Consider the following 27,388-nt stretch of genomic DNA (forward strand, 5'->3'; position numbering starts at 1 on the left):
TCGATTCTTATGTCGTTTGTTATTCGCACTTATAGCTGTAATTTTATTGTAGAAAACCGCTAGAAAGCTACATTGTAGAAGGAGCTGCCAGGTTCCGGAAGTAAATAAGTGTGTTATTCAAGCATCGGAATAAATCGTTGTGTTTATAATCGGTTGTCGTCGTGGTTTATGAGCCCCATCGCCTCGCGGGCCTGCGCGAGGAGGTGACAAAATTTGTATTAATAAGACATTACTACGTTTTCTTAGAAACAGTTTATAGCGTTAATTTTATATTTTATTGATGCTGCGTTCAATGAATGACCTTTGTCACTCCTTCAAGAGTTTTAGTGTTTCAGTATGACCTTCCCAGTTATTTTCATTTATTGCAGGAGAACACTCATCCCTAAAAGACAGCTTCCACAATATTAAATCGGTTGAGGGGGCAGCTGTATTGAATTGGTTTTTACAAAGATTACGTATTTTAACATTAACCTTTTTATTTATTTCTTATTCTATATATTGTATATGCTTATATAATAAGTTATGCTTATATAATAAGTTATAATAAGACCATGTTTCAAAATAGCAATATCTAACGTGAGCAAAATTAGTAATGTAGAAAGATACCCCCCTTTAACGCCAATGTAATCACTTTGAAGCACGCTGCTTCCCTTCTGCAATAAGCGATTTTCATATGGCTATCGGTTTTTTTATATATACATATATTGTATATGCTAATATAATAAGTTATGCTTTTATAATAGGTTATAATAAGACCATGTTTCAAAATAGCAATATCTAACGTGAGCAAAATTAGTAATGTAGAAAGATACCCCCCTTTAACGCCAATGTAATCACTTTGAAGCACGCTGCTTCCCTTCTGCAATAAGCAATTTTCATATGGCTATCGGTTTCAGAAACACGACACCCCAAGTCACAAGAATGTACTGGCAATGGAGTTCACTCAAGAAAATGAGATAAAAAAAACTAGCAGAGCTCAATCGAAAAGAAATACTGACATGTGCTGAGAAACAATCTTCGATGCTAGATGAAGAACAAGGACGGGAAAAACTCAAAACAAGAAACGAACATGAATTATATTCAAACAGATTAAAAGTCGAGTCTGACCGCACGTGTATGGACTCGCGTCCCGCCTAGCCCTCCCGATTACCTTTTCGTGGCATGTGCTACTTTCAGGGCAAACAGAGAAGTCCAGTACCAAGCGGTATTCCCCAAAACAATTGTGGTGGAAATGGGATACATCCTGGTCCCGGCCAAGTTGGACAATGAGATCGTAACACAAAAATCCATTGCCCGAGGAATCTCCGCAAACTCGTACCTAGCATCCGAGGCAGTGCCCTAGGTAATACAAGATTTGACGCTTAACTCCACTATTATCCAGTTAAAGAGGTAAAAAAAAAACAAAAGATGACATTTAGTCTTTGGTGAAGGCCTTCTCAGTTTACAGGGCTTTTGTCACGACTACTACCACCAGCGATGAATGGATCTATACCAATATCTCCTTTTCCCCTATCGTAGATTGCTGGGCGAGCGCGGAATTTTATGAGCAAGTGGACATAAAGCATCTTATGGACTATTTATCACTCAAAGGCTAGCTCTTCAATTTCCATACAGCCCACCTCCCCCAACAGGCAAGGTCACCTCTGGTGGTGTACTGTACCTCGTGAAACAGTGAGAAATGTGGCCCCTGATCGCTCCAACTTTCGGTTTGCCCATTTGTGTTCTTCTGTGAAACTTATACCCACAGTGAGTAGGCCAGAAACAGACGAGGCAAATAATTTACAAGGTCTACCAATTCACTGTATCTTATCTGAGCGACAAGACACAAGCTGTTGTCAGAAGAAGAGGTTTTTCTTAATATGATTCCTTATCTAATTATTTTTCTATGTTATCATTATCATTTTTTTTTCCTTTTTCTTAATACTGTATGTGTATATTTAATAATTGGACAGTGTCATTTTTACGGTCAAGATCAGTATCTGGCTGGAGCGACATGATTTAAGAAGTTAAATGTAAGTGTGTGTAAGGAGTTACACATTGGAAGCTCAGCAAATTCAAGCTTTGTATAAAGATACAATATTTGCAGGCCTACATACAGGCTGTGAATCTAAAAAAAATACAAAACTGTAATAAAAATAAAAATATTGTGGCATGTGCTGGAGAAACGGTTTGCGATGCTAGATGAAGACAAAGAACAATGACAGAATCAAACTCAAAACAAGAAATAACATCAAAACATTTTTAAATGTTTGAATTACATTCAGACACGCTTTGAAAGTAGAGTCTGACGGCGTATGCATGGAGTCGAGTCCTGCCCTCTGACTTTTTCCAGCTCTCCCGGTTACCCTCTTGTGGCGTGTGCTACATTCAAAGCAAACAGAGAAGTTAAAGTACCAAGCAGTACTCCCTAAAACATTTGTGGTTGGAATGGGATACTCCCCCAGGTCCCAGCCAATCATATTGTAACGCGAAAATTCAACGACATGGAATATCTCCTTCCTGCAAACTCGTCCCCGGCATCTGGGGCAGAGCCCCAGGTAATACAAGATGGGGGAATTATCTTCACCAATACACAGTCAAAGAGGTAAAAAAATAATAGATGACATTGGCTATTGTCACTACTTGATTACTTCCACCAGCGATGAATGGATCTATACCAATATCTCTTTACAATCCTTTGCACCTATCATAGCTTGCTGGGCGATGCCGAAATCTGTGAGCAAGCGGCCACAATGGATCTTGTGGACTATTTATCACTCGAACTCTAGCTCTTCAATTTCCATACAGCCGCCTCAACTCCTCGAGTCCGTCCACTTGGTGGTGTATTGTATCTAATGAAACAGGGAGAAATGTGTGGCCCCCGACCGCTCCAACTGTTGGTTTGCCCACATATATATTCTGCTGTGAAACTTATACCCACAGTGAGCAGGCCAGAAACAGACGAGGCAAATAACTTATAAGGTCTACCAATTCACTGTCTCTTATCTGAGCGACAAGACACGAGCGGGTCACATGAGCTGTTGTCAGAAGAGGTTTTTTAATACAACTACTTATCTGATTATTATTCTATATTATCATTATCGTTATTATTTTTTAATCCGGTATATGTTATTAATTTAATACAGTGGAACCTGGATTTTACGATGACTTGGGAGAAAGAATATGTATCGTAAAATCGGGGTATTGCAAAGAGGTGTTCAATGAGGAGCTCGATATTGCGATATAAAGAAAAATCCATTAAAATATCGTAACTGTAATCTGAGTAAGACTGTTCAGTTAATCTCTGTAAGACTAACCTACCTTAACAAGATCACTCAAGTAAAAAAATCGATTAACTGTAATGGGTGTAGTGTGTGGTGTCTTGTTTTTCTGTCTTTGTTGATACTCAGAATAGGTAATACCGTTGTATCGAGGTAAACATTACTCTTGAGAGAACAAATTTGGTATCGTAAAATCGAGAATATCGTTTTACCCAATATCGTTAGATACTTATACATTTCATTTTATTTCCGCCGGGAGAAAGACGCGCCATCGTAAAACCGAGGTTATCGTAGAATCGTCGTAAACAATTATGAAACAAAGGCTCCCTTTTGCGTCCCCAATATATTTATCTCATATTTGATATACCTTTTAATGAAAATCGATGTATCATAAAAGGTGTGTGGGTGTGAAAACACAAAATGACAGCCAACTATTTGTAATGAACAAAACTTTTTAATCGAGTACTTACTTCTAATATCGAAATTGATCTGATAAAATAAATAATGCCTTTCTAAATAACGATAAAAAGATGATTGTGTTTTTAAGTTCAACTAATCAATCTATGCAATGAAACTACGGCAAGTATTCGAATTCTTTTTTAGATTTGATTCTTCCGAAATTGTCTAGAATAAGATTTCTCCTCTACGATGATATTTTTGGAGATTTTTGCAGACTTATTACTGTATACGTTTAGTGTGTTTTTCTTGAGAGACACCGAGATCTGAAGGTCATAAGTCCTTTTTGCTGCGGGAAATAAATTATTTTTGTGCTTCTGTGAAATCTTGTAAATGTCGCCTTTGCGAGTGTGATCTTCTCGATAACAAATTAAGATTAAGTTGATAATTGTATAACAGTTAGGTCGCTAGTAATATGATGCTAGGTGTATCAGATTTAGACTTGGACCCGATGTTGAAAGCGAGTGAATTATATTGTTAAACGTCCCAACTTCATTGTAATTCTTTGTCTCTGGGCCACCAAACCCTATCCTGACCGAGCTATTACATATTGGCACCCCCGACGGGACGTTCGAGCAGTTAGACATGGATCTTTCGATAGAGGAGAAGTTGTATATGGAACAGATGCGGGTTACTGAACTCGTAGCGTAGTTGAAAACACAAGGAGCTTCCTCTGAGGAATATCTTGTTCCTGTGGCAAAACTAGCCGAAGAGTATGAGAAGAAATTCGGATCGCCCCTGAAGTTTTTAAGAAGTAATTTGTGAAGCTTGAGTCTTTCTTACGACATTGCTGTGGACTACAAGTCGAAGGAGACGAAGTTCGTTCTGTGCATGTCCCTTAATAATAACGCGAGCGTGAAACAACATCAAATCCTACCGCGTCTTCGATTCTCACCCATTTACGTGTTTAGCGCGAATAAGGACAAAGGCGTTTCATACAGAGTATGGAGGTTCGAAGTCGAGAGTATGGTTCAAGGCGGCCTTTATGCGACGGAGGTGATTTCCGAACAGATCCGCCGTCCACTACAGGGGTAAGCGAAAACCAAACTCGTGGGATTAGGGGTCGCCTCGACGACCACGTGAGGCTCGCTTACGTAAGGAATACAGAACTCTTGCCGGACGAAAGCGCCGTTGAGAGGCAACTGCGTATGCTTTTCTGGGCAGGCTTGTATCCTGAGATCAAAGACAAAGCAAGACACCGTAAAGACACGTGCAAAAGCTTTTCTGAGCTTATCACTGCAGCTCGATACGGAGAAAAATAGCTCTCCTCGACCAAGGCCCCAAAACGCGTGGTCCGATCCAATGTTACCGTCAAAGCCGAACCACAGGAAGCCCGTGAAAGTAACAAGAAACAAAAACCCGAATGGATAGCAGAATTCTGCGCAGGTTTCTCAAGAGAGGTTAGAGGAGTCTTGAAGGAAACCCTTGAGGGGGGCCTGGGGCCCTGGGCCAATGAGAGTGCTCCGCTGGATTCTGACGTGGGACGAGCCCCTATCGCGAGAGGGCGGCGGGCTCAAGAGCCTAATGGCGACCGCCCGACCTGCTACAACTGTGGAGAACGGGGTCACGTGGCCATTGGCTGCAGAAACCCCCCGCAGTTCCGTAACCAGGGAAACAGACCACCTCAGCAGTTCGGTAACCAGTGAAACGGACAGAGGCCTCTGCCATGGGGCAATTACAGGCCTTAAACAATTCGGACAGTACCCCACCTGTTGGAATTAGTGCCCGAGAATTACCAAGCGAGCTAATTGGCGAAGCAAATGTGTGTGTGGCCTTTGCAGATGGCAATGCTGGCTTGGCGATGCTCAAAACAGGCAGTAAGGTAACATCGGTTTTCGAATCATTCTACAAACGCTATTTGTTGCATTGTGCTGTGAAACCAATCAGTGATCTGATACTTGTTGTTGGCGCCGGCGGCCAGGATGTACGATTTATAGGCTACATATCGGTAGCATTTTTTTCCTGTAGAAGAAATTGGAACTAATGAGACGTTTGAAACACTGGCACTAGTGGTACACAATAATAAGTACAATTCCCGTGTGCCTTTTGTGATCGGCACTAATTTGTCACTTAGATGTAGGCGGAGCTGTCAGATGGCTCAATGAAATGGCGTCAACACCCTCCAACCAATGCTTAGGACTTGCAGACTTTCCTGGGTTTCGCCGGATACTACCGTACCTTTGCCAAACGTTTCTCGGTTATCCCCGAACCTCTCAACAAGCTGTTACGGGTACAGGCAGGAAGGAAGCGCCAGTTCGTCTGGACAGCGGAATGTCAGAGCACGTTTGAATGCTTAATCAACAGGGTTTGCTCTAGCGCAGTCCTTGCCTTCCCTGATTTTAATAAGCCTTTTGTTCTGCATACAGATGCTTCTGGCGAGGGCATTGGAGCAGCTCTGTATCAACTCCAAGAAGATGGTATTCCAAGGGTAATTGCGTATGGCAGTAGGTCGTTGTCAGCAGTGGAAAGTAGATACTACGCGTCCAGTCGTGAATTCCTTTCGCTAAAGTGGGCCATGACAGAGAAATTCCACAACAACTAGTACGGACGCCAGTTTCATGTGATAACAGATAGTAACCTGCTGACCTACCTACTGACGAGTGCCAAGCTTAGTGCTAGTAATCATCGTTGGCTTTCTGCAATTTCTTCATTTGACTTTACTATCAGCTACCGGCCAGGGAAATCGTGCGGGACGCCGACGGTTTGTCCAGGATGCCACAAGCAGACAACTCATGCTCTCCACCAGAGTCGAACAGAGAGGACTTTTTACGACCATTCTTAGACAGGCTGCTACCTTTGTAATGTTCCGTGCTTTATAGAAGATGAAGGATAGTGGAGGATGGATAGCGGAATAACGTACTCCAAGGGTAGTGATTGAATAGTGTTTATTGATAGTCGAGCTAAAGCTTATACGTGATTACAAATGGGTGCGGTTATCTAGTATTGATTACAATGTCAATCAAATAATACAATAGGCTATTATTATTACAACCTTTTGGAGCACAACCAGAAGTGTTTTTCCTCGATGAGTTGTAAGTGTTAGGTGACGCTCATGTAGCAACGACGCCGCCTCTCTGCCAGCAGCAGCAAAGTGCTCCAAGCTTAGTAGTTACTCCCGCTGGATGGTCACGACACCAGAAAGAGGAACCAGTCATACAGAAGGTGATACACGCAGTAAAAACCAATGAGCAAACAACTAGCAGAGAAGAAAAAGCTGCTATCCAACGCATTTGGAAGGAAAAGGATCGCTTGGTTATCCGAAGCGAAGTAGCGAAGTAGTGACTTGCCAATGACTACCATGACTTGCCATAGACTACCACGGACTACCATAGACTTTCATTGACTACCATGGACTGCCATACTATGCAATGGCAAGTCAAGGCAGTTCACCACCATGTACTGCCATATAATGTCATTGACTACCATGGATTGCCATAGATTACCATAGACTGCCATGACATCCCACTACATGGACTGCCATTGACTACCATGTACTGTACTGCCGTGACATACATACCGTTGACTACCATGGACTGTACTGCCGTGACATACATACCATTGACTACCATGTACTGTACTGCCGTGACATACATACCATTGACTACCATGTACTGTACTGCTGTGACATACATACCATTGACTACCATGTACTGTACTGCCGTGACATACATACCATTGACTACCATGTACTGTACTGCCGTGACATACATACCATTGACTACCATGTACTGTACTGCCGTGACATACATACCATTGACTACCATGTACTGTACTGCCGTGACATACATACCATTGACTACCATGTACTGTACTGCCGTGACATACATACCATTGACTACCATGGACTGTACTGCCGTGACATACATACCATTGACTACCATGGACTGTCATGACCTGCGATTGACTACTGTTGTGTGCTTGGTGTAACAACCACCTTTAATGGACTGCCAAAATATGTCAAGTCTAAGGGAGGTTTGTGTTTTAATTGACAATGGTTGATTATGGACATAATATAATTCAACTATAATAACAACAAAAATGTAAGTTATTATAACCATTACTCCAAATCATTCACAAATCTTAAAAAGCTTAGAATAAACTTTACCTGTCCTGGAAGATTACAAGTTTTGTCACCACCACAATGAGCCACAGCCATTTCCCTGAAAAAATAAAATACAGTTAAGGCGGCTCATTAGTAATTCTTTATAGCATTTTTTCGAATTTACTCATAATAGAATTTACATCTAAAAGTCTCAAATCTCATCTGATTCCATTCATGGTATTTAATCATCGGTATTTGATGTGCTTCTGTTTCATTTTAATATTTTTTTAAATATATATATATTTTTTATGATGTGAGCTGTTGTTATTTGAGTTACCATAGCAACAAAACAATGAAAGACATTGCACTGTGCTTTGCTAGCGAGTTGTAATTATAATCAAGTTTAATCTGTGAAAGTAAGAAAAAATTATATTGACAAGTTTTATTTGTACAGCCCTGAATGCAAAAATTATCATCTTGAAAGTATTGCACCTAAAATATGCCGGTTGTTTAACTATACATAAAATGAGATCAGAAGCTTGCAGCAAATTATAAATTGGCACGATAATTGGTCCGATAAATATGCTGCAATTCAACAGATTCAGATTTTAAATAGAGTATTTCTTTGCAGAAATATGTCCGTAAATGTAGAAGATAAAAAAGGCAACAAAAAATATAATAATTGTAAATATCTCAAAATCTAACTTTCAGATTTTTTTAAAACTTCAAATATGTGAAGGCAAACGTCATAAGTTTTGACCAAGGAGTATGGTTTTAAAATAATTTTTAGCGTGGTGTATTTGCAAAAATCTAAAAACACATTAATCATTGTTTCGTCGCTACGGTAACTCAAAAAACAACAGCTCACATATTTTCTAAAAATTCAATGATTACTTGATAAAAAAAATGGACTTAATCTTAAATTCCAAGCTTTGGGCAAACGGAAACTGTAGCCCTTAAAAAATGAGTGGTATATCTACTAGAAAACTGCAGGCAGCTTCCTTAGAACAGACCAGAATTTTATGAACTTTCCAATATATTTCCCAAAATAACGGATGATTGTTCTTTAAATTTGGGGAGAGACATCAATTATACTAAGGCATGATGGGGATCATAGTGGGAAGTCTAAACTGACCATGTAAAATTTTTGCAGCATACTCCATTTTCTACCTTTGCTTCGGGCAACATTGCGATACCCTAGACAGTTTGTTTTGAGCAGATACACCTTTTTGTTGTTTTCAGCCCATGAAAGCTTAGCGGTTGTCTTTATATTATGCAAAGGACAGAGGTATAAATAATTTTCATTAGACATGACGAAAAAGAGAATTCGTACAATTATTATTTAGATTTGGAATCCTCTTGAGAAGTCAATGTCCTGGCTTAAAAATAAACAATTAAGCAATTCCCTGTAATCCCCTTTTTAGTGGAGCTTAGGGGAACCAACAATACAGTTACTCACCCTCTCTCTATCCCGTAAAACAATAACCAGAATGAAGTGGTATTTACCTGTTCTCTATCCTGAGCCAAAAAACGTGTATGTTCAATGGAACCCTCTAATTATTCATGTTGTGGACCTGGGAGACATTTGCATGTGCAGAGACATTTTGCAAGGGAAAAACAGGGCGTTATATTGTTATGCAGCATTCCACAGAAAACATGAATTAAATTAGACGAGATTTGAGACTACTGGACATCAATTTTATAATGAGTAAATTGAAAAAAAATGCTATTGAGAATTACTAAAGACTCTAATTATACTATTTCCATTTCAGCGGATAGTGGCTTAAAAAATATCTAACTCGAACCTTCAGCTCTCGGTAGATAATTTGCCACTGTAAAACCTCAATGGAAATGTTAAAATTGTTTTAGTATATAAAACGAGCTTTTAAGAAACACTTGCAAATCGGCTGTTACACCTGCAATTTTGCTTGATTTCGGGGTGCAGGAAAGTATCCACCTCCTAGAAGGTATATATATTGCATTTTATCCTGAGTTTCCCGAGTTTTATATACTAATCTAGCTTATACTAATTGCAGATATAGCTTGAATATAGAGAATAATGGCAGATTTGAATTCATGCGTGTTCACAGGGGGGTGCGCAGAGTGCGCATGCAACTACCCTTGGCGGCCAAAAGGAGGTCATTTCTTATTAAGGAATCTTCAATACCATGCATTTTATATGATGCCTATGACTGTGCACCCCCCCCCCCCCCAGCCAGCCAATTCTGGGTACGCACCTGGATGTAATTTACAGTTTAGTTAGTGATGTCAATGTAAGTTCATGTGAGGGTGGCAGTAGATATTGTTAGGTGGATCAACCCTATAAAATCGTAACATATAAACTTTTCCCCTTCTCTTAAGTTTAAAATAATAATTTCACACGTGAAAACAAACGTTGACGCGTTTACATCTACACCGAATAAGCCATACTTAAATGCTTCCTTTCAGAGTCTTAATGTAAAGGTCATGTTGCCTTCTATATCGTTTAACTGGTTGACTGCAACCGGCTAATACAATAGAGTTTATAGGAAGGTAGTTCCAGGTATGCGTAAATGATGCTTCTTACAGCGAAAAATAAACTAGGAAGTTCGAGGTCTTTTTGTATTTCCAAACAAATTCGTTCGTTACCCACCTTTGAATGTATTACCGTCTCCATTGGTATTTAAAACCTCCCATCCTAGCCAACCTCATTTCATTCATATCTCCTACTTCCTTAGCTGATAAACACGAAAGAGAAATCGAGCTAAAATAGAAATCGTCTCTCGTCCCTAAGATCGCTTGGTGCAATGAGAAAGGCGGGAAAAAAACATGGACTTATGGGTAGACCAAGATTCCCTCGAGCACAGGAAGCCCAAATGTTTAATGCACTTTGAACAACCTTTTCGGCTTCCTGTGGTTTCTGTGTTTTCTCCGCTCCAAATGTCTGCCATCTTACATTCCGTGGCTAAAAGTCCAATTTGGGCACTTCTAAATAATTTCTTCATTTGTTTTTTTTTTACTGTTTTTGGCATTAATTTATCTCAGTTTGGGGGATCATTGTATTTTTATTTTCGAGCGAAAAAAAAATGATAATCAAATCAATTTTTTTAGATTAAAATTGATATAAATCGATAAGTAATTTATAGCTAGAATGAGCAGAATTAATTGATATCAATCGACAACAGTCGATAGCGGGTAAATTATTAGAGATACTATGAAGTAGTTACATGAAGTAGTCACCTATACTAGCATGCACTGTCTCTCTTATCGCGGGCTCACCAAGATGGCGGCCTGTATGGTCCAAAATGATTCCTTGGAAGAAAACTTTCGTAAACGGATCGCAGATTTGTCGAAGGAATGCAACACCCTTCAGAAAGAAAACCTAGGTAAATACGTATTTTGCTGATATTTTGCATAGTGGTGTCCTGGAGCTGTAGAATTTAGATCAGAGACGACCTTGGCATTGGAGAACAACAATTTGTGTGTGCTTCGGTTTCCCTTGGATCTTTGCTTTCGTATTAAACTATGCTAGGGAATCGAAGTTTGAGTTTCCAATCAAGAGTATCCTCCCACCCTGATGCTACTTGTGTTCTCTAAAATCGCTTCGCCTTGTTAGTAGTGTTGTTCATAGCGTCCTGTTAGAGATAACGCCAAATATCATACTGTATGTTACCTAAAGTTTTGATTGACAATGGCAACCTTGGCAATAATTGCATAATATTTCCGGATATCCCAAGTGTGTGTGGGCCAGATCTCAAAGTACTTCAAAATCACTAACAATTCTTTCAGCCCTTTTGATAGATTGGATCTTGATTGTATTCATGTGTGTATATATGCACATGTATAAAGAAGTGGGTAATTTATTAGTAACAAATTCCAGCTACAATCGTGCCCTTCGCACGCTTGCTGTATTACAGTATGATATTTGGCGGTATAACAGGACACTATGAACAACGCTACTAACGCTACTATCCGAAACCTTCAACGGAAATGGGATACAAATTGCATATTGAATGAATGTCAAATATGCGTGAAATAACGTAGCGCACTTGCCATTACTGAAATTATTTTGGCAAGTCACAACGGAATGTTTAATCGCCTCGCCTTGCGTTTTGTGCATTGAATTATCAATTGCTGCTATTATCGCCTTTACCTACTGACAGAACCTGTTACTGATCAACATCGGTAGTGGCAATATAAAGGAAAGTATTAAAAGACAAACCACCAGTCACGTTTGGACAGAGAGAGAAAAAAAAACCGGATTCGGATTTCTGTAGAGATTAGAACAAAAATAAATCGTAATCCTTGTACATCCCTACCCCTATACCTTACGCTCACTCCTTAACTTAAGTAACTGTAACTAGTAAGGCGATGTTATCTGAAGTTTTGATTGACAACGGCAACTTTGGCTAGGCCATAATTGCATATTATTTCCGGATATCTCAAGTGTGTCGGGCCAGATCTTGAACTTTTAATTGCTTTGAAATCTTCAAAGTACTTTAAAATCACTTACAATTGTTTCAGATTGGATTTTGATTGTATTCACTCAGCCCATGAAGTGGGTAGTTTATTAGTAACAAATTCCAGCTACAATTGTGCCCTTTGCACGCTTGCAGTATTACAGTAATGATATTTGGCGTTATCTCTAACAGGCGCTATGAACAACTCTACTAGCAAGACGCTCTCCTAAACAAGGTTTTTTTTTGTTTCTTATTCGGAAGTTTCAACGGAAATCGGAACGCTAAACCTAAGAAGGCTAAAACTACGAACGCTTGCATGTGTTATGTACCTCTAACGAGAAGCGCTTCTAAAACAAGGGTTTTTTGTTACTAATCCGATACAAATGGACATAAAATTGCATATGACAGAATGTCAAATGTGTGTGAAATAACGTAGCACATCTGCGCTTAGTGATGTCGTCTTAGCATTTCACAACGGAATATTTTTTTTTGGTTCAGATTAGAAAGGAAATAAATGGTGATCCTAGTATGACATCCCTACCCCTATAACCAAGCAAAATATACTTGTTCCGCCGGTTCTGCTGGTTCCGGCGGTTCCTCTTTTTAGTAATGCCTAGAAAATACAGTGAATGTATCAGAAGTACCAAGATAGCTAATGCAGGAGAATACAGTAAATGTATAGATATTTATTTAAATATATTAATTATTAAAGATATTAATTAAATATTATATAAATATTAGGCTTGAGAAAAGGATCAAAATCTTGAGACTCCCACCTAATGCGTGAGAGTCAATAGCTATGGTAAGTGCAGTCCTAATACAGTACTTATCAGTTTATCCAAAATTTATACAACAACACTCGCAAATCGCATGCACTGATTGGTTTAGGGGTATTAGAGGACACATGCATGCTTGGCATCAGCATGCTTGCTCTCACAAAAACTAGATTGTAATGTAAGAAAACGTTTTTGTTGTTGTATAAAACAAATAGACTTGACTTCGTCTCGTTGCATACTTTTTCGTTCATGACAGGCTGTGACGTCATCTATGCAGCTCTGAATAAAAATGGTGAAATTTCGGCATAGAACCACAATTGCCCTGGAGCGTGCTAAACAAAAGAAGTTTGGCAAATTTTGGTTAGATTATTTTCCATTAGTTCATTACATTTTTCTTGTCTATTTAGTATATTATTATATTATTTTAAGCTTTTTTTCTTTTATTTGATATTTATTAGCCTCCAAAATCTCACATTAAGTTAAAATTGAATGAAGAAATGTGGTGATGTCCCCTTTTCCTGTTTGGGCTGTGGTAAGGGATCGCTAGACTGTATCAGGGCAGGAGAGGCTTGCAGTAGAAAGGTTCTGTACTTGTCTTAAACTCAAAAAGCCAGATTTCCTACCCTTTTACCTGCCTTGGCCATTTTTTTCTCCTGAATCTTGTTTCTAACATCCTTTTATTGTTTGTCTTTGTAAAGATCTGAGTGAACAGCAGCTCTTATTAAAAGCATCATCAAAATGTCACAGGTGCCTTAAGACCTTAGAAAAAAGGTTAGACATAATGCAATTTCAATTCTTAAGCCATATATTGTACTTGCTCTTTATCTTCCTAATTATAAACTTGTAATATTTTTAAGCAAACATAAGTTAACCGAGCAGTCCTGGTATTCCATACTAAGAGAGTATGCTCAGGTAAGTAGGCACATTTTTTCATCTTTTATTTTTATTAAGTAAAAAGTTAAATAGATGGGAAAGACACTATTTAGATAAAGGAAATGACATTCTCAACATGTAAGAAAATGTTATCTTTTGTATCTCTTGTATCTTGCACTAAAAAGTCTTAATAATTATTTGGAATGCTGATTGTCAAAAATGAATTTTATTTGAGTCCGAAGATGCTGGATTTCATTAAAAGGGGAGATTCAAGGAGGGGTAGGATTGGCAGTTTCTCAGCAACACCCCTCCCCCATTCTTATTTGTATTATCCACCCCTTTTCATGTTCATTTTCTAGCTTTTCCAACTTTTTTTAAAGAGCAAGCCTGGATCCTGTCAAGTGCATTATTATAGATTGATGTTTTTTTTAATCATTATTAGTTTTAAAATGTGATTATTAGAGAGTTGTTTTGACATTGTATTTTTGTTATGACTATCCCAGTTGAGCAACACATTCAGTTACCCCAATTTTTTGCATGCTATTTGTGATGTTTTTTAAGGCTGTGATGGATCAGACATACATTTTAGAGTGTCGGCTAGTAAATGAGGAATTCCCTGACAATAGCTACAAGGATAGACTATCAAATATTTTAGGTAAACATGACATTATTGGAATTTTATATTAATTTTTCAATCCAATTCACATTTTCAGTTTTTTTCTTTAACAGATCAACTAAGACACCCTGAAGAGTTTGCTGCTATGTTGGTAGACTCAAATGAAAGCCAAACAAAGGTTGGATCATTATTCTCTACCTGCTGTTCAAGGAATTATTTTTAATATTTTCTCATGTAATACATATATAATTTATAGCTCCAAATCCATAAAAAACACCTTACAGTATATAACAGCCTAGGACCTGGTATTATTTTGGATTCCTGTAGCCTTAAGACAAAGAGGCTTGATTTTTGTCCAACTCTTATCGACGGCAGAAAACCCTGTTCGCAGTACCTGCAACTAGGTATTATGTTTTCCTCTGTAGACAATAGAAGCTCTAGGAGTTGAAGTTTTGGAGTGTCTTCACTGGAGAAGAGGTGCTCTAATGTATATGCTTTGCCACACAATATATGAGGACCAGGAAAGATTGAAACATAATACTGCTACCTTTGTGAAGGTATGTATCTCAACTTAAATACAAAGAAAAGAGCCTTTTGCTAGCAGTGAAAGATTGACTTTGTACTAAAGTTCATATTGCCAAGATATGGGGCTTCTTATTCATGGATATTATATGGAAATTTCTAAAGTTTGGCAAACAACTATGTCTCGGCCAGCTTAGGGAGGGGATGCACATACCCCTTTTCCCAACCCTAGCTTTGCACCTTTGTGCATTATAAGAACAGTGAGCCATTCTTTTTGTCCATCCCCCCTGTTCAGAGTAACCCTGTTTCTTATACCTTTCATTTTCCACTACCCATTGAGATTCATACCCAGGCTATTGTTTTTGTATTGTATTTTATAAATAAAACGTGATTAGCCTTTCAGACATCCTGTAAATCAAACAATATATTTATTGCTATTTGCATAAACAGACAGTTCACCTGATGGACACAATATTTATTTCCCAGAAGGAAGAACGCTTTTATTGGGGAACGGATTAGGAAAGATCTTAGCCATCTCGAACTTTAGTCACTCAACAACAATTTGCACAAATTTAATGTACACAGTTTTTTTCAACATATTTTGAAAGTAAAATTTGTCAAGGCGCAAGCATGCGTTTGCCATAGAATTAGAAAATATGCAATATATGAATTAAAGCCGCATTGTCACCAGTTCACTTTCGGAGGTCCGAAGGAAACCTCAACCGTCAAAAAACAAAAGAATCTATTAGAATCCGAGATATTTAACAGGCCATCCTCTCTAAATTATCAATCACATCCTCAGAGAAACTTCTAATAGACACACTGCTTTCAATATTTTGAAATTCTTTTCGCGTTTTCCGTTAAAAATCATCGGAGATTGATACGTAATCGACCGGAAGCAAACTGGTGACAATGCGGCTTTAAGATAAAAGAGTGACAATGACATCTATGTTTCTGAGGTTTTTATTTTATTGTTTTACTTTATGATTTTATTTGGCCCTTGCAGGACTGTGAAAAGGGAGTGAGGTTTTTAATGCTGATGCTGAGCATAAGAACTCCTCTCTCAGAAAAGAGCTCTTCATTGGAGATTCGTGACTGTGACACTGCTGCCCTACTGAGACAAGGTTATGGAGGTGATAGAGTAGGGTGTACGATGGCACCTGGGATGAGAGGTGGTGGGTGGGTGAGCGAGCGAGCAAGTGAATAAACTGCAATACTCACTATTTTCCAATATTTTGTTCTTATTCCTTTAGGAATCTTTAGTGACACGCATATGCTCGCCTTCATGTACGCGGGGGAGCTCTGCTGCTGGCATTGGCGGACTGTCAGGACCCATAGCCACATGTCGACTCGTGATTTGTCCACGATAGGATTACAATGCTTAAGCAAATACACGGAAACCTGTGAAGGGGCCTTGAATGGGAAGGGTTGGGATTGCACCAAAGCTAAGACATTGATAGCGGAAATGGAAAACAGTTTAAATACAACAGATCAACACTACCACAATACCGATCAATGATTACAGCATGGCACTAACATTATAGGTTGTTAGGATGCTATTTAGGTAATTTAACATGTTATGACGAATTTTGGGGACTAACTTTGGCTTGGTGATTAAAAGACCCGAAAGACCCATGCTATGAGAATACACCTTAATTCTAAAGACATAATTATCTGTTCCCTTAAGGGATGTTTGTGGTTCTGTTGAATATACCTGTTATACTTTTTTGTTGAAGGTTAGCATTTTCAGAAATAATGGATAGCCAAGAACCTTGTATTTTACCTCGAAACGTTTTATTTGATGAGTTGTATAACGTTTCAAGTTTTTCCGCATTGCGCGCGTAAGCGTGAGATTTTGTTTTCCAAATCTAGTCCACATTTCAAAAGTCTCATTACTTAACCAGAAGGTATGTGATTTTCAAACTCATTGCCGTTTTTCAGCTACCTACAATGTTTAAAGAAGATCATTTCCCGGGGTTCTACTCTTTTAAAGAATTCGCGAGATTGAGATGACGATTTTCAAGTGAAAATGAAATGTTCATTCAAAACGCAACAATACCCACGAAAAGATTGCGTGGTTTGTTATATTTTGACTCTTCTAAAGCCCAGATTAATTTCCTGCGGTTTGTTTGTGTAGAAAGAGATATGGATAAAGAGCACATTTTTGTTGTATGCAAAGTTGAAGTTATGTCCACAGCATTAGTAAAACGTCAATTGCAGATGACCAGTTCAAAGAGTTTAACAAAAATTTATTCTTATAACACGTTTGTTCGCGCTAGAACAAATCAGCATTTACCAAAACCGCCTTACATCAATGAATGAAAGGTCCCTGCGGCATCGTATTTTACCAGAAAACGGGTATTTATTATAGAAGACGGTAGGATTTACAAATGAGGTACTTTCAAAGAAACCTGTTTAAATAAAGCATGCTGCTTGGTGACTGATTTTGTAAGGGAGCAATTTGTGATTATTTGAAATGTCGCCGACTCACATGAGGTAAGTCCTTTGCACACATTTTTTTCTTATAATTGTATATGATTGCAAATAATTGAATTATTTGAAAGTTCAGTCGGGCCTATAATTCCCATGTTTTAATTCTGGAGCAAGTTGGTACTCTCAAAATGTCAAGAACACGGTAATTGATTATCCATAAAAGTGTGACTTTCTTCTTTTCAAATACCTTTTTGGTGCAACAATTTTTTAGACTGAGTTAAAAAGAAATAAAGTTTATGGAAACTGTTTTTTTTTTTTTACTAAATAAGTTCTCTTCGACGTGTTGGAAAATGCTACCTTGTTTTTACTTGGAGTACATTTTTTTTCATAAAGGGCTCACCCTATTTATTGAAAAAAATGCAGCTTTGAAGGCATTATTTTAAGGCAAAAATTATTCAATTATTTTACAAGCTGATCAGACCCTTGACATCCTGTCATCTCCCGATTGCTTCCACTTTTGTGAAACTACACAGCATCCTAAACAAATTTACTTACTGTGCCTTAGAGATGATGGTCCCACATGGAATAACCAGGTGATCTGTCGTAGCAGACCATTTCTTCATCACCAATAAATTACACAGTTTCAAGATTTTGATTATGTTTGATAAGGATACTTGATAGTTAATGACATCAGAACACTCCGATTCAATTTTTTATTACACTGAGGGGTGGGGGGGGAGAGGACAGATTTTGACGTAGGAGACCTTTAATTAAGAACTCCCCTTTCCAGGGTATTTGTAATTAACACTCCCTTTACGGCGATAAAATTTGTAAAATCCATTTCCAGATGGATAGCCACATCCCTACTCTTACTTGTCACATTCACCTACATCGTCACGCAATCCTCCAGCTGTGGCAGCAACAGGTTTGACATCGACAGAAACCACCAACAGCATGCTGCCATGACAGGTCACGTGATCGAAACGCACAGGGTACCTAATATCGTTGAGTGTTTCCGTCGCTGCCAGCAGAAATGTCTCTGTTTGTCGTTTAATTACGCGGGGGATCTGTGGTCAAATGGGTCATGTGAGTTGAACAGTAAAGATGGAATGGAACATGCGCAGGACGTCCGGAGAAAGGAAGGCTCGATTTTCTATAACCTCAACCGAGAGGTAGGTCAAGAGTTGTTACTTAGTTGTATTTTTTTTTTCGTCTTTTACTCGTAGAAGACATAGAATGGACACGACAGGCGCTTACATAGGGGGGTGCGCGCGCATACCCCGCCACCCTTGGCGGCCAAACGTGGGTCATTCCTTATTAAGGAATCTTCAAATACTATGATTTTTCTTAGATACCTATGACTGCGATAGAACTGTCATCTTAGTTTATGTTGCCACAATTTTACCTGAACCATACATAAGGTCGTCACTAATATCTCGATTTATCTAGATATTTTGAAAACTCCCAACCATTTAGAACCAAAAAAAGATCAGACGTTTAACATATTTTTTTATCCTTTTTTAGACGATTGGTGGGAGCCTTTGGCGGCCTTTTCCATGTGCCATCCAACCTCGTTTCCAGGCCCCTCTCCCTTTTCTGTTGTTTGGGTAGTTGTCCTTATGGCGTTTACAAAATACATCAATTTTCACGTGCATAGCCAAGTCTCAAAAAGAGCTCTCATAATAAGTTTATTATTTATTATTCCCTAAAGCTTACTTTTTTTCAGGTGGGCCTGCGATGTTCGTTCAGCTTATCATGTTGTGACTATGACAACCCGTGTCAACATGGAGGAACTTGCTCGCCTACGTGTAGCACTAGCGGTCTACGGTTTAAATGTTACTGTGGATACGGCAAAAAGGGAGATTTGTGCGAGACTATTGACACTTCATAAACATTCTCCTGGGAGTAACTAAAATTCCCTTTACTTTGCAGTTGAGGGGTACCATGCTTTGTATTTTTATGGGTTTGTGGCAAAAAGGGTATGCTACTAAAGAGTCCAGAGAACAACGCCGTCATTGGTGGGAGAGGGGGGGGGGGGGGGGGGAGCAGCAATAGAATAGAATCCCAAGGACAAGAACAGCGAAGAAACCTTTTTACCTGAGTCACAGAGTGGGAATCTAAATTTTCCCTTGCAAAACGTATACTCTTTCACAAAATAAAATATTGAATAATACTTTATTTACTTAAAGTGCGCGTGTATGAAAGTTTGTATGATTGCGATTATCTTAGATTGAGACTAATATAGTTCCACATAACAAAGCGTTTGTTGGGGATTTGTAGTCTATCAAGATTGTGTGCGTGAAAAGTTTTATAGTTTTAATTCCAAGATACAGTTCGCAAGCCGTATAAAGGCCGTCGCCAAATGTGGCTACACTCTCAAAGGTGATGGGTTTGAAAAAAAGAAACAGTATACCGAATATCAGATTCAGTTTCTAGAGCATTTAGCAGTAGTGATCATGAGACATGTATAGAAGCAAAACAATTTAAAGCTTAAAAGCAGTAAAGTAATAGAAAACCCCGATGCAGGTTTTTGTCTTGAGAAAACTGCAGGGTGGGTTCCACTGACTTAAATGGTTTTATTTCAGATTAAACATATATAGATCCAAACGTTTTACCTGAATAAACACAAAATTCATAACTTTATAATATTCTTAAATATTTGACTAGTCTATTCAATAGTTACCCACAAAATTTCCAATATCTGCAGGGTCGGGTTAACACTGCCCTCTTGCCTGCTAACATTCTTCCGGTTTTCAAGGTCGTTATTCCAAAGGCAAGATCGGCTTCCCGAAGGCAATATCTTTTTTTATTCGAAAACTTTCATCACCGAGGGAAAATCCCTAAAAGCAAAAACGTTCTTCCTATGTCTAAAATCGTTACTGAAAAGACAACCATCGCTCTCGCGAGAAAAGCTTGGTTTTATTTTTCCCGTAAATATGATGAGCTATTTCGAGAATTTATCGAGACTATCGAGAAGAATCTTAACGAATTGTCTTAACGAAGTTGTTACTTTAGTGTCCCGATGTGTGTGGGAAGTATTGAGACAGATGCGTATAGTAGAAGAATAACCCAAACAAGCACCCTATCATTGTGATGATACTAAATTCACTATAAAAGTTTAATTTAAATTGGCCGTAAGTTTGGCATCTCTCTGTAATCGATTAAAAATAAGTGAAGTTGAATTTAGGTATTTTTCAAAGTTCATCATCTTCCTTCTTTTGTAGCTGAAACCTCCTTCTTTTGATAGTCATAAGCTGTATTAGCAACCTTTGTTCGAATGATTGGCATGACCCTTTCCGCCAAGATTTTTTATTGTGCAAGTCGACAATAAATAATCTATTTTTATGAATTCTAAACAAATTTTGATGAAGGAAATTTCTAGGTTACAAACGTCACAAAGAATTCAGCTGCCAATAAAAAGGGTTAATAAAATATTTATATAACTATCTTTTTCGGCTTTTCAGGGTTTAGATTTGAAAAAAGAAAAAGCTCGCTTGACGAAAAACGTGCTCATCCTGAAACTTATCTTACGGAAAGTATTCAAATATTTCATCATTCAAATGGATTTCCCGGCGAAATAAAAAAAGAATTGTATAGAGGATTTTTTATTATCTCCAGTCACATTTTTATTGGTAAATAAAGAAAATTCATTGAATATTGATTGATTACCCAAAGTTTCTTAACCTTATTAATCTTTAACAAGTTGCCCCAACAATAAGAAATTATTCTTTTAATATTGAAAATAACCAACTTGGGCACAGGTGGAAACTTCTATTGCTCAAAGAGAACTTACCTCGGTTTCGCTCCTTCATTCATTCAGCTATCTGGAGTAAAATGCAACAATATCCACTTTTTCTCCAATGCCTTAAAGAGTTTGTTTTCCTGCTTCTAATCCACGGAGCCTGGGGTGCTTCCACGGAAGATGACCTGGGCTCATCCAGACGAGTTACTAAGTCCATAGGCGTCTTTCTCAATGACACAGTTCTTGATTCAATCACCGTGAAGGATGCAATGGAGTGCTGGTTTTCCTGCCTTCGTGAACCTGCTTGCAAATCGATCAACATTGCTGTGAAGCCGAGTGAAGAAGGAAAGTTCTTGTGCAAGCTTTTGGAGTCAGATAAGCACACGCCTGGCGCTAGTCTCATTGAGGATGGATCGTACCACCACTATAGCCCTCAGGTAAACCCTTTCATCGAACTATCTTAAAAACATTAGGTTATCGGAGAAGATGTAGCGGGGTAATCAAGCAAAACACGTTCTCTACAACCAGACAATAAATGTTTGGGATTTTCATAAACGATAGAATTATTTTTTACCATAGTTCGCAAAGGTTTGTTCCGATGTAAAAATGTCTTTTTCAGTCCTAAGCGAAACCACAAAATGGTGAGACCTTCCCGATGTTACTAGCCCATAAGATAGAGGTTACAGTTTGATGATGTTAGGCTTCCCTAAGGACATTTTTTACTTTGAAATCTTTATGCTAATCTCACAAGGACAGCTTGTTTCCCATTCGTGATTTATCGAGAAGGATCTTCACATCTTTTAGGGGACCAGTAGAAAGGTGATGGGGGGAGGGGTGGGAAAAAGGCAAACAAATAAACTCGCGCAAGGAAAAATTTAAAAAAAAATCCGGGAATTTCGAAAAGTTCCGGCTGATCTTACCCCAACAACAACAAAAACATCTGGGGCTTCCGAAAACAAAATATCCCAGCAGACAGCCCCCCCTCCCCCACCACCACCACCAGCAACACTACTAAATCACTTTTCTACTGGTCCGCCCCTTAACAAAGTTCGCCCCTTAACAAAGTTTATTACTTTAGTGTCCTGATGTCTGTGTGACGGATGGAGAAAGATGTGTACAGCTGAACAATAACCCAAACAAGCACCCCAACTGTCAAATAGGTAAGATTGGAACGGTACAACACTTGGTTACAACATTTGATTACATATTTCGTTACATATACTTTTAATGGGAATGCTGGTCTTTTAATATTCTTTTTTTCTAAAATTTCTTCCAATATTTAGATAAAAATTGCATTAGGTACGTGTGTGCTGAGCGTGTAAGTTAAAATGTAATGCGGGAAATCATCATTGTAGAACCATGTTTACAGGTAGAAAGTTGCTTATTCAATTTTACTATTCTTATGTCCGTCATGAACCAACGTCTAAATATACACAAAATCCCCTTGGACCAACCAGGCATCTTTTGCTGAATAATTGTAGCACTCCTTCTCATGTTTCCATACTAAAAAGTTTATCCCCCAAACAACAGCCCGAGACTAGCGATTCTTTTGAAAAACAAACACAAGCTTTTGCAATTCAACAGTAAATTCACTAACCTAGCCAAGATGGCGTATAAAGTCGTATTAATGCATTGAAGTCGTATACATATTCACAAAATTTTACCTTTAACAATTAGCTCACAAATACATTTCAACTTTCTAACATTGAAAAAGAGCAAAATCTCCCTTCATCTAGACGAGATAACAGTTTATCAGCTAGAAAAAACACACTTTTCTCCCGTTTTCTAAACGTTTTTCAAGCCGCTCTGTGATTGGTCCCTAACTTAAGTTCTACGAGCTGCTATGGGATTGGTGGAATCCAATCCGAAAAGCAAGTCAAGCTCGACGGAATTTTTCACTGTTATAAATATGCATAAATATCTCATTAATATCAGTATAACACCAACAGCTATTGAAAAGAGAATACTTTTTGGGAAACAAATTATCTCTACCTTTGGTGAGGATGATTTTCACGGCCAAATTTCCTTTTATTCCATTTGCAAGGAAAAAATGCTGTGCGATCAAACTATGAATATAACGACGATCTAGAAGTAAATAGCTTATATTTAAAGGTTTTCCTCAGTCCTGAGCACTAACCTTAATTTGCGAGGATCATAAAAGTTCAAAAATATCACATACATTTTCACGTCAAGTTGGAAAAATGCTTTGTTTTGTATCCATATTTTATTTCTGTGTAGTTGTGGTTTGGTTAATTGAACAACTTGTTTTGTTGTCGGATATGGTACTTCCCGAATCGGCGAATCCTCGAATTTTCTCATTAAAAAACCAAGATTACTCTCTGCAATGTAGTTATACCCTTCAAGCTTTACTGCTAGACGGAGCGCAACTTCTGTACACGGCTTGGTGTAGATTTGAGCGGCGGTGATCATTTCAATGCTGTTATGTGGTGACTTTTTTTTATTATGAATTTTGGACGTTTAGATGAAGGAAAATTTATTTGTCATTACATGAATGGACTGGACCCGAGAGACTCTATTACTGGTCTAAGGAATTGACGGGTCCTTTCTTGTTGAAATTATTATCAACGTTTTCTTTTCTTCAAAATGTTCGTTTCTTTAACCCTTTCACCGAAAAGAATTTTCTAGTGAATGGCCTCATACTCTCCAATGTGGTACATATTTGCTACCCAACCTTATTCAAAAATTGTTTTCAGGCTTATTCTGGGTTTCTTGGACCTGAAAATGTTTTTTTGGCTTTGGGGCAAAGAGACTAATCAATAAAACCGTTATGATTATGGGGGAGGAGATTGCTCGCCTGTCTTTCAAGGTGTTTCCAAGACTCCCATGATGCAGTGCAGGCATGCAATTTAGCCTAAACATGGAGACTCGCTTCTAATAGGTTTTAGCATTGATTATTGTGACTGATTGCTGTAAAATGGGACCTGACGGAGAGCAATAAAGGTGTCTATTTGTGACTTGATCTGTGTTTGCTTGTCTTTGTTTGTAGTTCGGAATTTCGTGTCTTTTTGGTATGAAATGTTTCTGAGTTTAAGCATTTGTTTACGAATTGGTCAGAAATCAAAGGTTAATATTTTGAAATAGAGTTAATTCTATTACATTGCTTGGATTCACTTTTGAAGGTCGTCCATGAGTATCTGGGTCTGGGTGATGTTTAGTTTGCATTTCTGACGTTTTGAAGTTGGGCCTATATTTTACGGGCGTCAGTAGTGTAATAAGATCAAAGTTAGTCAAGAATATTCTTTGGCGCTACTCCATTTCGAATATCATGCATGAGAGTGCATATGTTTTCAAAGTGGACAAAGCTAACTGGTAAGATGCCAGCATCTGAAAATGGTGGGATTGCGTGGTCTCTCTTAGTTCGCAAAATATATAAAGCGTAGAGCTCTATTTTGAAGGATAAGGATTTTGTTTAAATGATATTTATCGGCTGATCCCAAGACAGTTATCGCGTAGGAGATATGTGGTGCAAGTAATGAATGGTAAATTTGTAACAATATTTTGCGGGGTAGAGAATGTCTGAGTTTTGCAATCAACCCTTTTAGAAGTTGTCTCGTACACGAGTAAAGACCGTGAGATTTATTATTGGAAATAGAAATGATCTCTAATTTTACTTCGGCGGATATGACCGGCTGAAAAAGGAACAGAGGTCAGAGGAGATTTGGATTTAGAAAGGAAATTATGGAAATCTTGTTGCGCAGACTGAAAGTTTTTCGGCTAGTTTGTGGCCAACCGCAGCAAAAAGTCTGTTTCATTATATATAACAACAGACGCCTATAACGCATCAAAACAAAATCCCACTCTTGGAAATGTTATGTCCAATATACCCTCCTGGCTGCGAGACTAACAGCCTAACACTCCCGCTATAAACTATTACTTTTTGTTTCGCAAAAACACAGAAACAACATGCCGGAACATCAAGAAAAATTTGCCGTCATCCCTTGACGGCGATTACGTCATCGACCCTGACGGAGCTGATGGGGCACCCCCATTCATAGCTCAATGTGACATGGTGACGCGTGACGGAATTGGCGTGACGATCATTGGTCACGACAGTGAGAACAGGACAAAAGTACAAGGATTTGAGGAACCTGGTTCTTACTCGCGTGACATCGCCTATCAGACAAGTGTCACGCAACTCGAGGCCCTGGCTTTGCAGTCAAATCAATGCGAGCAGTTTGTGAAATACGAGTGCAAATCAGCTGTTATTTATAGCCACTTAACCTTAAAAAGATACTTTTGGTGGGTCTCGAGAAAAGGAGACACGAAGTACTCGTGGGGTGGGGCTCCGATTGACAGCGACATGTGTGGCTGTGCAGTGAGTGACGACGGCTGTTCAACGGCGACGGTTCGGTGTAACAATTGCGTCCTTACATCTGGGATCAAATGTAACTGCGACGTTAACGATAACGTGTGGCGAGAAGACAGTGGTCTTCTGGTCGGCAAGGAACACCTTCCTGTTATGCAACTGAGGACCGGAGATACTGGGGGGAGCGGCGAGGAGGCTTACTACACCCTCGGTAAACTGAACTGCTACTGAGCCCTAAACACTGAATCCATATACTCCCACAATAACTGTAGATATGTATTACCTGGATAAGCAGGACCGTGGGAGCTGAACAATAATCTCATATATTAGTGTCTTTAATTTAGATTAAAAAAAATCAGTCGTAAATGACATCGTTCTATGTTAGAAGAAGCCTCTTCTTTTTGTTACAAAGAATTGGAATGGAATCGTAAAAATGCTTGCAATTTTTCCATTGAATGGTAAAACCGTATTATCACAGCTGTAGGCACTGCACAGCACAATTACCAAACCGATTTTAGAGTTTATTAATAAGAGAGCTTTTTCAACCTACTGTAAGTTATTACACCTGGCAAGGGCTGCCTGGACAAACAGGAAAGTGCGATTAAGCTGGCAATGGGCCTTTGCAGGCGTTGGCATGTAAAATCATGCTAATAGATGATTGCTCTATGGATTATAAATGTTTCACGATTACTGTATATATCATCACGTATATTACCTGACTAACCAGGACTATTACCGAGCCCATTGTATGTCCACTGCATCCTTAGTTTAGATAAAAAGAAAGGTAGAAATTCCTACTGGCCCAGATAATTGGTTGCGTGTACTTTTTTTAGAATGATTGGAATAGCCTGGATAAACAGGGCAGTAGAAACCGAACAAACACAATGACCGTTGTGTGTCTACATTCATAACCTGGATAACCAGGACAGTAGAAACCGAACAATCACAATGACCATTGTGGGTCTCTCCATTCGTAGCCTGACATGTATATTTCTCTGCTTGATCTGTCAAGGAAAAAAGGACCCATGTTATCTGTGTTATGTAAATACCTTTTTAATCTACCACTGATCTGTCGGCAGGGTAATTTGTGTTAAATACATTATAACACAATTAATAAAAAGTCGAAGGATTTTGGTACCGTACATAATAACTATACCTAGCTATTCCTAGCTATGCGACTGCAGTAAAGGGAATGGGCTAATCTAAGTGCTGACATAAGGCCAGCGCATTTCAGGGTGCTACCAGCCTTTTCTCAGCACCACGGATATGGGCGGATGATCAAATCACCACAATATTATTGATCAATCCCGACCTCAACGGAAATAAAGACTATAGCCAAGCTAAACGACGGGGGACTACAACCGGGTTGTTATCGCTGGTCTTACGAAACGGAGGAACACGTAACGACTGCAATTTGTAGTGCTAACCTCTGCGGTCGCCATTGATAATGTGTAACAAAAAACCTCAATTGCTATTCATAATTGTGTATACTTGGGTATTATGTGTTTGTGTATTATATTTTTATATACACTGAAATTTAAGAACATTTCACCCTTTTAAAATGTTTCAAAAGAACGGTCCAGTCTCAACTAAAAATTAGACGTTTTTCTTAAATATTGTAATAAATGGAGGTAATCACTTTATAGTATACTTTATATATTTTTATTACTTTAAATTACTTTATATATGTGTATTCTCTATACATGCCATTGAGCAACCGTGATTTTATTGTCAGAAAAGTTTGGTAACGAGTCTGAAATTAAATCGTCATGTGGCGTGAAGAAAAGCATCCCCGAATGCAACGAAAACAAAACATTTCCGACTAACCCCAGTAATGCAGTGAGAGTCGGCTAGCAGGCTATTGTCGTAGGCTTGGCTATTTCTCTATTTCCTTCCGGACGG

At 38.6% G+C, this 27,388-nt stretch overlaps 1 protein-coding gene and 2 long non-coding RNA genes across 6 annotated transcripts; 2 read left to right on the forward strand and 1 right to left on the reverse strand.

Moving 5' to 3' along the window:
- The first annotated feature begins 373 nt into the window (after window positions 1-373).
- Window positions 374-2,108, forward strand: LOC125557880. The gene is made up of 2 exons (XR_007305631.1): window positions 374-1,342; window positions 1,519-2,108. It is a non-coding gene; the product is annotated as an uncharacterized LOC125557880 (long non-coding RNA).
- LOC116608903 lies at window positions 1,833-10,560 on the reverse strand. Of its 2 annotated transcripts, XR_007305429.1 has the most exons (3): window positions 10,391-10,560; window positions 7,822-7,876; window positions 1,833-7,660 (listed from the first exon to the last, which is right to left on the reverse strand). It is a non-coding gene; the product is annotated as an uncharacterized LOC116608903 (long non-coding RNA). The 2 variants fall into 2 exon arrangements; XR_007305378.1 differs by having other exon boundaries at window positions 1,833-7,876.
- A 416-nt stretch (window positions 10,561-10,976) lies between these two features.
- LOC5501654 (RAB7A-interacting MON1-CCZ1 complex subunit 1) lies at window positions 10,977-26,619 on the forward strand. Of its 3 annotated transcripts, none has more exons than XM_032369950.2 (10): window positions 10,977-11,123; window positions 13,672-13,744; window positions 13,831-13,885; window positions 14,408-14,501; window positions 14,576-14,640; window positions 14,888-15,019; window positions 15,991-16,117; window positions 16,238-17,480; window positions 18,265-18,589; window positions 19,144-20,060. In XM_032369950.2, the coding sequence occupies exons 1-8, from the start codon at window positions 10,988-10,990 to the stop codon at window positions 16,501-16,503; spliced, it is 948 nt and encodes a 315-aa protein (XP_032225841.2). In that variant the 5' UTR covers window positions 10,977-10,987; the 3' UTR covers window positions 16,504-17,480; window positions 18,265-18,589; window positions 19,144-20,060. The 3 variants fall into 3 exon arrangements, with proteins under 3 accessions (XP_032225841.2, XP_032225842.2, XP_048576250.1); XM_032369951.2 differs by having other exon boundaries at window positions 15,991-16,108; XM_048720293.1 differs by lacking the exons at window positions 10,977-11,123; window positions 13,672-13,744; window positions 13,831-13,885; ... (2 more) ...; window positions 14,888-15,019; window positions 15,991-16,117 and adding exons at window positions 22,238-22,319; window positions 25,077-26,619 and having other exon boundaries at window positions 16,512-17,480; window positions 19,144-21,596.
- The last annotated feature ends 769 nt before the right edge of the window (window positions 26,620-27,388 follow it).

Source organism: Nematostella vectensis, chromosome 1 (genome assembly GCF_932526225.1).
Source record: "Nematostella vectensis chromosome 1, jaNemVect1.1, whole genome shotgun sequence".
NCBI lineage: Eukaryota > Metazoa > Cnidaria > Anthozoa > Actiniaria > Edwardsiidae > Nematostella > Nematostella vectensis.